The following is an 11,871-nucleotide window of genomic DNA, read 5'->3' as shown; positions in this document are numbered from 1 at the left end:
GGCCCCCTGGTCTTCTGTGCCATTGCTACCAGCTCTGGTCAGGTTGTGGGGAGCCCTGGGGACAGCGCGGGTCACATGTTGGGCCGCAAATCACAAGGTTGGCTGTTCAAAACCCCCAGCTGCTTTCTCCGCAGAGGGAGAAAGGTGAGGTTTTCCATAAAGATTCACAGCCTTGGAAACCCACGGGAGAAGTTCGACTTGAATATTGTCTGTTTGGGGTTTTTTGGCCAGTGGGAGCACTCACACCTTTATTTTAGTGCTGGTACCCTGTGTCCAAAGATCCCTGGTGGCCCGCAATCTGGCAGCAGCCGCAGGGGAGAAAGAACTGGGCGCTCTGCTCCCGTCCACAGTTACAGTCGGGGCACCCGCAGGGCTCGCCACGCGTGAGCATGGGCTCGATGGAGGTGGATTTGGGTTTTGTTTGGTGGTGTTAACCCTGTTTGTGCCCACGTCTTCCGCTCTGGGGGCGGTCCGTGAGTGACAGACAGCCTCCCTGTCAGGCTGTCACCTAGCACGCAGTCGTCTGGCACACGAGGTGCCTACTGAATGCTTGTCGGCTCCGGAAAAAGGCAGGGGGCTTTGCCATCGGTCTGTAAATGGATGGTGCTGACGGGGTTCCCTTTTGTCGTCCCCCCCTCGCAGGACATGTGGGCCACCCCGTGATGAGCGGCCACCAACACTAACCTTGCGCTGGTGTGCAAGCACCGTGGGACCTGCCCCCTGGGTTGCTCGGGCAGTCGGCGCCCCCTGATGGTGCTGGGCCGCCGTCGGAGCCCCTGGACCACTCGAATCTGATCTCGGCCGTGGTGGACTGTGGCAGGATGTGTCGACGATGATGATGGCAAGAAAGCAAGATGTCCGCATCCCCACCTACAACATCAGCGTGGTGGGCCTGTCCGGGACGGAGAAGGAGAAGGGCCAGTGCGGCGTCGGGAAGTCCTGCCTCTGCAACCGCTTTGTGCGCCCCAGCGCCGACGAGTTCCACCTGGACCACACCTCCGTGCTCAGCACCAGCGACTTCGGGGGCCGCGTGGTCAACAACGATCACTTCCTCTACTGGGGCGAGGTGGGCCGCTCCCTGGAGGACTGCGTGGAGTGCAAGGTGCATGTGGTGGAGCAGACCGAGTTCATTGACGACCAGACTTTCCAGCCGCACCGCAGCACGGCCCTGCAGCCCTACATCAAGCGTGCGGCTGCCACCAAGCTGGCCTCCGCCGAGAAGCTCATGTACTTTTGCACGGACCAGCTGGGGCTGGAGCAGGACTTTGAGCAGAAGCAGATGCCCGACGGGAAGCTGCTGGTGGACGGCTTCCTCCTGGGCATCGACGTCAGCCGGGGCATGAACAGGAACTTCGACGACCAGCTCAAGTTTGTCTCCAACTTGTACACCCAGCTGGCCAAGACCAAGAAGCCCATCGTGGTGGTCCTGACCAAGTGTGACGAGGGCGTGGAGCGGTACATTCGGGACGCGCACACTTTCGCCTTGAGCAAGAAGAACCTGCAGGTTGTGGAGACCTCGGCCCGGTCCAACGTCAACGTGGACCTGGCCTTCAGCACCTTAGCGCAGCTCATCGACAAGAGCCGGGGCAAGACGAAGATCACCCCGTACTTCGAGGCCCTGAAGCAGCAGAGCCAGCAGATCGCCGCGGCCAAGGACAAGTACGAGTGGCTGGTGAGCCGCATCGTGAAGCACCACAATGAGAGCTGGCTGAGCGTCAGCCGCAAGATGCAGGCCTCGCCCGAGTACCAGGACTACGTCTACCTGGAGGGCACGCAGAAGGCCAAGAAGCTCTTCCTGCAGCACATCCACCGCCTCAAGCAGGAGCACGTGGAGCGCCGGCGGAAGCTCTACCTGGCAGCCCTGCCGCTGGCCTTCGAGGCCCTGGTCCCCAGCCTCGACGAGATCGACCACCTCAGCTGCGCCAAAGCCAAAAAGCTCCTGGAGGCCAAGCCGGAGTTCCTCAAGTGGTTCGTGGTGCTGGAGGAGACGCCGTGGGACGCCACCAGCCACATCGACAACATGGAGAACGAGCGGATCCCCTTCGACGTGGTGGACACCGCCCCCGCCGAGCAGCTGTACGAGGCCCACCTGGAGAAGCTGCGGACCGAGCGGAAGCGCGCCGAGATGCGCCGGGCCTTCAAGGAGAACCTGGAGAGCTCGCCCTTCATCACGCCCGGCAAGCCCTGGGAGGAGGCCCGCAGCTTCATCATGAACGAGGACTTCTACCAGTGGCTGGAGGAGGCCGTCTACCTGGACCTCTACGGCAAGCACCAGAAGCAGATCATCGAGCGGGCCAAGGAGGAGTTCCAGGAGCTGCTGCTGGAGTGCTCCGAGCTCTTCTACGAGCTGGAGCTGGACGCCAAGCCCAGCAAGGAGAAGATGGGCGTCATCCAAGAGGTGCTGGGCGAGGAGCAGCGCTTCAAGGCGCTGCAGAAGCTGCAGGCGGAGCGCGACGCCCTCATCCTGAAGCACGTCCACTTTGTCTACCACCCCACCAAGGAGACGTGCCCCAGCTGCCCCGCCTGCGTGGATGCCAAGATCGAGCACCTGATCGCCTCCCGCTTCCTCCGGCCGGCCGACCGCAACCAGAAGAACTCCCTGTGCGACCCCAGCATCGACCGGATCAACCTGGTCATCCTGGGCAGGGACGGCCTGGCCCGCGAGCTGGCCAACGAGATCCGCGCCCTCTGCACCAACGACGACAAGTACGTGATCGACGGGAAGATGTACGAGCTGTCCCTGCGGCCCATCGAGGGCAACGTGCGGCTCCCGGTCAACTCCTTCCAGACACCGACCTTCCAGCCCCACGGCTGCCTCTGCCTGTACAGCTCGAAGGAGTCCCTGTCCTATGTCGTGGAGAGCATCGAGAAGAGCCGGGAGTCCACGCTGGGCCGGCGCGACACCCACCAGGCCCACCTGCCGCTGACGCTGATCCTGGTGAACAAGAGGGGCGACGCCAGTGGGGAGTCCCTGCACAGCCTGATCCAACAGGGCCAGCAGGTCGCCAGCAAGCTGCAGTGCGTCTTCCTGGACCCGGCCTCTGCCGGCATTGGGTACGGCCGCAACATCAACGAGCGGCACATCAGCCAGGTGCTGAAGGGCCTCCTGGACTCGAAGCGCAACCTCAACCTGGTGGGCTCCACCCCGAGCATCAAGGAGCTGGCTGACGCCGACCTGCGCATCGTCATGTGCCTGATGTGCGGGGACCCCTTCAGTGCCGACGACATCCTGCTCCCCGTCCTCCAGGCCCAGACCTGCAAGTCCTCCCAGTGCGGGGGGAGCAGCTCGGTCCTGCTGGAACTGCCCGTCGGCCTCCACCGGAGGCGCATCGAGCTGTCCATCCTCTCATACCACTCCTCGTTCAGCATCCGCAAAAGCCGCCTGGTGCACGGCTACATCGTGTTCTACTCGGCCAGGCGGAAGGCCTCCCTGGCCATGCTGCGTGCCTTTCTCTGCGAAGTGCAGGACATTGTCCCCATCCAGCTGGTGGCGCTGACGGATGGCGCCGTCGACGTCCTGGACAACGACGTGAGCCGCGAGCAGCTGACGGAGGGCGAGGAGATCGCCCAGGAGATTGACGGGCGCTTCGCCAGCATCCCCGGCGGACAGCCACAGCCCAAGCTGGAGCTCTTCCACCCGTTCTTCAAGGACGTGGTGGAGAAGAAGAACATCGTGGAGGCAGCGCACATGTACGACAACGCGGCAGAGGCCTGCAGCACCACCGAGGAGGTGTTCAGCTCGCCACGGGCCGGCTCGCCGCTCTGCAATTCCAACCTGCAGGACTCCGAGGAGGACCCCGAGCCCCCCGCCTACGGGCTGTTCCGCGAGGACACGCCGCTGCCTGCCCTGTCCAAAGACCACTCCAAGCTCTCCATGGAGCTGGAGGGCAGCGACGGGCTGTCCTTCTTCATGAGCAACTTTGAGAGCAAGCTCAACCACAGAGTCCCGCCGCCCGTCAAGCCCAAGCCGCCCGTCCACTTTGACATCACCAAGGGGGACTTGTCCTACTTGGACCAGGGCCACCGCGACGGCCAGCGCAAGTCTGTGTCCTCCAGCTGGCTCCCGCCGGATGGCTTTGACCCCTCGGACTACGCCGAGCCCATGGACGCGGTGGTCAAGCCGAGGAACGAGGAGGAGAACATCTACTCGGTGCCCCACGACAGCACCCAGGGCAAGATCATCACCATCCGCAACATCAACAAGGCCCAGTCCAACGGCAGCGGCAACGGCTCCGACAGCGAGATGGACACCGGCTCCCTGGAGCGGGGCCGCAAGGTGTCTGTGGTCAGCAAGCCGGTGCTGTACAGGACGCGGTGCGCCCGCCTGGGGAGGTTTGCCAGCTACCGGACCAGCTTCAGCGTGGGCAGCGACGACGAGCTGGGGCCCATCCGGAAGAAGGAGGAGGACCAGGCGTCCCAGGGCTACAAAGGGGACAATGCCGTCATCCCGTATGAGACCGACGAGGACCCCAGGAGGAGGAACATCCTCCGCAGCCTGAGGAGAAACACGAAGGTACGCCCTGAGCCCAGGCCCGCGGGGCACCGCCACGGGCACCTGCGTCCGGGGACGGGGGACCTGTCTGTGTGCCTCTGCTCACCGCGTCCGTGTGCATCTGCGTGTGTGTGCCCGCGCATAAGCGCTCTGAACAGGTGCGGGGCTGTGCGTGTGCACACGTGTCTGCGTGCGCGTGAGCTGCTCTGTGTGTGGCCGAGCACAGACGCGTGTGCGTGTCAGCTGCTGCTGGCAGCCCCCAAGTTGTCAGGATGGCCTTTGTGCAGAACCAAAGCTAGTTCATTTTAATGACCGGAGGAAGCAGATGCGTGGGACTCACCCGGGCCCTGACACGTAACCGAGCGGGGGCCCCTTAAAACCAGAACTGGAGGAGGGCCTCGGTTTATGAGGAGGGGGCCAGGTGGGCCATGGCGGCGGCCGCCTGTTAGCCTACAGAAAGCCCTTCCCTTAGACGCAGTCCAGAGGAGACGGCTTCTTGCATAGCACAGCCCCGGGTGTCTGCATGAAAGTGTGGCTGCGATTAGCTGGAGGATTGTTTCGTTTGCATATGCAGATCTGCGATGGACTCTGGTGGTGCCGGGTGAAGCACACCCCCAGTACTTGGAGGGGAGCTGGCACAGTTGGTCTCTCCTTAGGGGAGTCTCGGTTGCAGTCAGCGTGGGCTTGGGCCTGCATGTAGGGGGCAGTGAGTGAGAATGAGGAAACCTGGCGGGGGGGGGGGGGATCCTGCTGGGGCTGCTCCACTGGAAGGAGCCCCTGCCCGTGGGGTCTGCCGCCCTGTGCAGAGATACTGTCAGCAGGGCCCCCACCTGTTCTCCGGACTCCTGCCCTGGCTGGGGGTTTTCAGGGAGAAACAACTTTTCCCATTTCTCGCTGCTTATTAGCATGGGGGTGGGGTGGGGCTTTGGGGAAGGGGAAAAGGACATCAAGGTGCGATGCCATATCCGAGCCCCTAAAACCAGCTAGCACAACAGTCAACACTGCTGTGCACCTCACAGCATGCCAAGGGAGAAAGGCGACCCCGGGCCTTTATATATTATATATTATAACCCATGGGCCGCTGTGAGTGGACCCGGACTCTGCAGAGAGGCCTTCCAGGAACAAAACCGCAGCTTGTGCGCCAACCGAGAAACGCCCGAGCTGTCGCTGGCTCCTCAGCTTGGCCTCCCAACGACCCTGCAGGACTGAGCGGGCCACCACGGCTCTCTAACGTGCAGCCGCTAGCTGGACTGCTAACCCCAAGGTGGGCAGTTCAAACCCACCAGCTGCTCTGCAGGAGAAAGGTGAGGCTGCTCCCTCGGGGAAACCCTCGGCAGTAGGGTTGCTGTGAGTCGAGATGTGTTCGGTGGCGTGGGTTTGTCTTGAGTTCTTGCCCAGAAAGGTGGACAGTGTCAGGGTGGGTCCCGTGTCTCTTTCCTGCCGCACAGAATCTGAAGGAATCTGAAGCGTTCTTCCTTCCCTTCCGGTCAGCCGCCTCCTTGGCTTGGCCTCCCCTGGACTCCATCCTCTGGAGAGGGAACAGAGCCCTGGCAAAGCAAGTCCTTACTTAGGAAGCCAGGAAATGGCCTGACCTGCCTCTGGGTATTTTCCCAACACGCCCCTGTCCTGTCCAAGGATTCCAGGATCCAAACGTTGTGAGAAGTGCAAGCTGCCCCTCCCACTCCCCAGGGAACCTGTCCTCAGACAGCAGGTGTGAAGGCCCCCATCGGGCTGTGAGCCAGAACCCTGCATTCCCTGAATTTACTTGTTAAAAATGGTGTTTTGAGACGACATTTCCAAACAAGCCACAAAAGACACACACAGAGGTTCCTTGGAACCCCGCCCAGCACCTGCTAACCCTGGCCCTTCCTCTCCCCACGATGCTGGGTCAGCGAATGAGAAAGGATGACCCAGCTATCTTTAGTTACCTGGCCCACACCCCCCAGGTCAGATAAGAACTGTACCTTTGACCTGAGGGTGGCAGAATCCTCAGGAAGGCGTTCAGGTGACCTTACCTCACCGTGCCCTCCTGAGGCTGCTGTAAGCAGAGCCCAGGGGTGTTCGCTGGGACCCCATCTGGGTGGATGTAGGACCCCCCTGTAGGAAGGGTGCAGGACACCCCCCCCCCAAAGGGCTTCTGAGGGAGTAAGGCTCTACAGAGACAAATGACCTCATCTTTCTTCAGAGCGGCTGTGGGTTTTGAACCACCGGCCCTGTGGTGAGCGGCCCCACATTTAACTTGGCTGCTTGTGAAGCACGCAGGCCGCCATCTCCCACTAATCCCTGGTGCTGTGGTGCTTTGTGGACTCTGGGTGGTCCTGGAGGCAGGGGCCAAGAAGAAGTGGGGCTGGGGAGCTTCTCAGGGAAGAGGGTACTTGGGCTGGGTATCAAAGGATCCCAGGAGTGTTTTCAAGCCAAGTGTTAGCAACTAACTGTAGGCATTCATTGTTTCTATTGTAGTAATACCTATGTATGTGTTGAAATACACACACACCAACTGGCTCTCGCTTCACCAGGAAAGCAAAATACCTCGGCCTAGGAAATGCCAAGCCAGCCCCTATGTGGGGGGTTTGCCTTTGAATGTTACTAGCGTGACAGAGAGCTCTTAACATTGAGTGGGGGTGGGAGGTGGGGGGAGATGACTCTGCCCCCATCGTCTCTGATGTTCCCTGTACCAGACACTGCTGGAAGTGGCTCAGACCCTTCCTATCCCAACTGTTGCACCTGTGTGGGGCAGCGGGACCCCCAGAGCTACTGGAAACAGGCGGTGGGCCCAGCAGGCTGCTGGGGCCAGAGCAGGGAGCCTGTGCTGGTGGCCTGGCTACAGTGACGGGCCACTGACAGCTCCCTCAGAGCTGGCCCCCGACTGCCCCCCACCCCCCCTCCAGCGAGAGGAAGCACCAGCGGGTCTGAGCACCGTACCCTGGAGGCCTGTGTGGCTGGTTTCAGGCATGATTGCCAGGCCTTTCTTCCGAGGCCCCTTAGTCTGGCCGCTCTGCTGACACCTGTTCCGCTGCATCTCCATCAACAGAGGGTGGGAATTCTGCCCCCAAGCGCCAGACACCCCCAGGGAACACAAACCCACGGACCTCGCATTGGACTGGACACACAGTGCCCTCGCAGGACAGGGTGTCTGAGACCATGCATCTTCACAGGTCCCGGCCCCCTCTTTGCTCTCCCGAGGCGTGGCTGGTGGCCCTGAACCACCAACCTTTGGTCTCGCAGCACTGAGCCCACCGCACCACCAGGGCTCCTTGAGGTGGTGTAAAAATAGAAACCCACGCCCACGGCCATCGTGGTGATGATTCACGGGCCACCCTAACGAGGGTTTCTGAAGCTCCCAACTTTGCAGGAGCAGAAAGCTCCTTTTTCCCCCACAGAGCAGCTGGCGGTCTGGGCCACGGCCCTATGGCTGCAGACCCGTCGCTTTTCTCCTTTCTCAAGGGTTTCTGAGCACATGGCTCGCCCGTGCCTGACCATCTGCGTAACGGGCCAGAAGAACACCTGCCCCAGAGAAATGGGTGGCGATGAGGTCCCTCATCCACAGCGCATGCTGCATGCTGGGTCAGGGTTCACGGTTAAGGAGACCTTGGAGGGCGGGTGGAAGGGAAGAGATGACCGGAGGTGGGAAAAGTCAGGTGGCCATTCAAGGAAAGGAGGAGACTGGCCCGGGCTAGCAGAGGAGCTGAGAGATGTACAGTGTTCTCCCTCTGTGTGAGTTTCAACAGTGGTCTCCCTAGCAACTGCCCACCCTCCCGCCAAAAGGGCTGTGTTGGTCCTCTTGAGGTCTGGAAAGAGTGCCCTCGCTCCGCGCCTGGGTCAGCCGCTGGGCTCTCGGCGTCCTGTGAGGCTGACGCTCCGGGCCCTAGCCCGTGAATGGGCGCTTTGTCTGTGCACACGGTCTCTGTCCCCTGGGCTGGCTGTGGTCACAGAGATGAGCTCCGGGCGGCCCTGCCCAGACCCCAGGAGCCTCTCCCCACCCACCGAATGTGCTTTTGTGGGCTGCGGGCCTGTGGAAACGGCGCCGTGCACCGAGTCTCACCAGGGACTTGCAGGGGAGAGGTTCCTGGCTGCTCTTCAGTGTGGCCTCGTGTCTGTGCTGACAATGACAAATCTAAAACCCGAAGTCCAGAGACGCTCTTTCCCTCGCTGCAGCAACCCTGTGACAAGACGGCCCATTGAGAAGCAAGGCGAGTCGGGCTCGCATTGTGTGGCCTGTGAGGCGCTGGGCGGGCTGAGTGACAGTCCGTGTGTATGTGCCGGGGGTCCCCGCCCCCGGAGCATTGGCGGTGTTCCCCGGCACCGTGAATCGGCCGGTTGTTCGAGGTTCATGGGCACACAGCACTCGTTTTGTGAGGTCCAGGACGAAATTGAAGTTTCTACTGTGAACCCAAACCAGCTGGCTCATCAGGGAGCCACACGTGGTGCCCACCAACAAGCTGGACGGCTCGGAAGGTGGGAGCTGTGGACCCTGCCCGGGAGTGCTCACCTAGAGTGTACAAGGCTCAGGGAGGCCCGGGCTCGCCCCCACAGACCTGCACACACAGGGCACTAGCCCCAACTGGCGGCATGTGATGCAGGAAGCCAGTGTGCTCTTTTAAAGGGTGTCTGTTACTTTAATTGTCGCCTCCAAAGCACCTGCTCACTCGTTGCGGGAGAGAGGTTGGATCCAGGGCCTGGACATTACTGAGCGCTTTCAGCCCACCTGCTGGCACCTTGCCAGTGTGCCTGAAGTCCACCAGCACCCAGGGCCTCACAGACACACAGATCCAGGGAAGCTTCCTGGGTGGGGGCTGCTGGGGGCAGACAGAGAGACTGCCCAGGGAGGTTGCCTGGTTTTAAAAGTGGGAAAGGTGTGTGTCCTCTCACCATACTTGCTCAGTCCTAGTGCTGAGCTCATCAGCCGAGGGGCTGGATCCCTCCCAGAAGAACTCCTGGGAGCGAAGAGGACAGAGGGAGTGCTATGAGGTGACTTCCGTCAGTATTGAACCCGGAGGAGAGGTGGAAGTCACCAGCCGTTGCAGATGCTCAAATCAGCCATTTCAATTAAATTGATTATCTGTTGGTTTACAAAAAAAGAACTTGCAGATGAAGCTCAAAGAGGATAGCGCCTACAGTACGGATCTCACCGCAGCTTGGATCAGTAAGGAGCGTCACGCTAACAGGAGGTGAGATTGGCGTCGATGATTTCACGTGACCTGGCTCCACGATCAGTGTCCGGGGAAGCAGCCTGCAGCCAGGACATGAGAGGGCTGACTGTGTGCGTCACCATCGTTGTCTTCATCCCCGCGTGGGTCTGTCGCAGAAGAAAGACCTCTTCAGAGCGAGAGAGCAGAGGGTGCATCCAGCCCAGGCCGCCGCGCCTCTCTTCACTGGTGCGCTTGCTGGGTGAACGAAGCTGAGCAGGAGTAAGGAAGGCGGGGGAGAAGAGAAGCGCTTGGAACCGTGGGTGAAGAATGCTGAGAGCCCTGCGACTGGAGGGCGTACAGGCCGGAGGCTCCTTAGCCGAGAGGATGGTGAGACTGGGTCTCACGCACTTTGGCCATGTTGTCAGGAGGGACCAGTCCCTGGAGGAGGACATCCTATTGGTGAAGAAGAGGAAGGCCCTCCCTCAGCGAGCTGGCTCAGCACAGTCGGCACGACAATTGCCTCAGCAGATGGGGCTTATCCCGCCATGCTGGGGGGTCACAGGAGTCAGACTGCCTGGACCAGACGCCGTCGGGGACAGAGGTGCAGGGAGACGCCGAGACAGCATTTGGGACTTCGCTGAGGAATTGTGTTGAGCTGGCACCACTTGTTCCTCCGTTTATTTTCAGCCCGAGGAGCCACTGTGACAATGTGCTCTCTCGGTGATAAAAATAGACTATCTTTAACTTTCTGCTGAGGCTTACCACACACCTGTTCTTAAAAAGACAGAGACCACCCAGACCTGCTTCTCACAGGACAGACCCGCTCTGATGCTGCGCTGAGCTGGCTTGTTCTCGGAGCTCCACCTCCTGTGACCCTCCCGGCCGGCCGCCAGGGGCGGTCACCCAAGCTTGTGACCTGCAGGCAGTCCAAGGGAGCCGGCTCCCCTCCATGTAGCAGCCCCCAGACTGCTGTCTGAGTGCCCGTCAGGGAGGGCCCAGATTGCCTCTCATGAGCACCATGCTACCTCCATTTGTTAGTGATCTGTGAGGGGGTGTCTTGGGGCTCTTGGCTGACACCCCTGCTTGGTGGTTCTCTCCCACCACCACCCCCACTGCAAGAGAAAGAACCTGGTTGTCTGGTTCCCTAGAGAGCTCTGTCAAGAGCACCCTGAAAGCACAGCTAGGCTGCATAACAAAAGTGGGGGAGGGTCTCCTTGAATGTAGTGAAATTTTGCCCTAAGAGGAGGATGTGTATCTTTCTTTTCTCATCAGCAAGGGGAGGGTGGCTGGTCGGAAGGCCGAGACAGTGCCACACCCGAGCCATCCCTGCAGGGAAAGTGCCCCGCCATGGCCAAGGGCTGGCTGGCGACACTGATGCCAGCCAGCAGGTGACCAGGTCTGTGCGTGGGCACTTGGGCAATTGGTGTGGCCAGCCCAAAGAAAGTCACCCACAGGTTTTCATTCCACCCTTCATGCCCACGCTGCCCGCAGTTTTTGCTGATGTGGTCAGGGATGGGAGGTGATGGCAGGTCTTGATACAAATGGGTGGAGCACAGATGCCCAGGTGGACAGTGGTGGCAGGACGGGTTGTGGGGTGAGACTGTTTTCTTCAGATCCGGGCAGTGGTGCAGAGCCCGGCCTGGGGCCGGTGGGGTGGGGCGGGCGCAGCATCCCAAGAAGCCAGAGGCTGAAAGTGTTCGTGGGCACTCTGTCCTTTAGGTCATGAAACTGCTACGCCTGGGCTTGGGCTTTATTACAACCAGCAAGGGGAGCACCCCTTAACCAAGCCTGCACTCAGGTCCTGGAATCATCAAACTTCATTGAAAAGGTCCTTCTGGAACTTGGTTACAATCAGAGACATCACCCCCAGTCAGCAAGGCTGGATAGAGAGTGTTAGAAAGCCCCTTGGGTGGGTGGGGGAGCAATAGTAAGGAGCCCCATGCGCTGTGGGTTAGATGTTGGACTGCTACCTTTAAGGACATGGGTTCAAGTCCAACAGCCACCAGAGGGAAAGCGTGCTCCTGTAAAGATTTGCAGCCTTTGAAGTATTGTACAAAACCACTGTTGTTTCTCTTTCTAATACTAAAAACCCAGACAAGGTTTTCATCCCCAAAGAAAGAGATGTTGATGGTTCCCAGGGCTCAGAGCGGAAGGAGACGTAATAGATTAGGCCAGAGGGTAGACAGCCGTGAACTTGGTGCAGGGGAAGATAATACAGCAAGGGAAGTGGCAACAAAAGCAGCGGGGGGG

At 60.4% G+C, this 11,871-nt stretch overlaps 1 protein-coding gene across 1 annotated transcript in view; it reads left to right on the top strand.

Annotated features, from left to right (window-relative positions):
* Positions 1-658: 658 nt before the first annotated feature.
* The window catches only part of ARHGAP35 (Rho GTPase activating protein 35), a 41,705-nt gene continuing 30,492 nt past the window's right edge, over positions 659-11,871 (top strand). Inside the window, exon 1 of the mRNA XM_004710398.2 lies at positions 659-4,513. Coding sequence (XP_004710455.1) covers positions 833-4,513 — 3,681 coding nt within the window. The 5' untranslated portion in view covers positions 659-832. The remainder of the gene's footprint in view (positions 4,514-11,871) is intronic.

The sequence above is a fragment of the Echinops telfairi genome, unplaced genomic scaffold (genome assembly GCF_000313985.2).
Source record: "Echinops telfairi isolate 266 unplaced genomic scaffold, ASM31398v2 ScPeMD7_655;HRSCAF=1070, whole genome shotgun sequence".
Taxonomy (NCBI): Eukaryota; Metazoa; Chordata; class Mammalia; order Afrosoricida; family Tenrecidae; genus Echinops; species Echinops telfairi.
The sequence above is the reverse complement of the archived record's forward strand: the minus strand, read 5'-3'. Positions and strand labels throughout refer to the sequence as shown.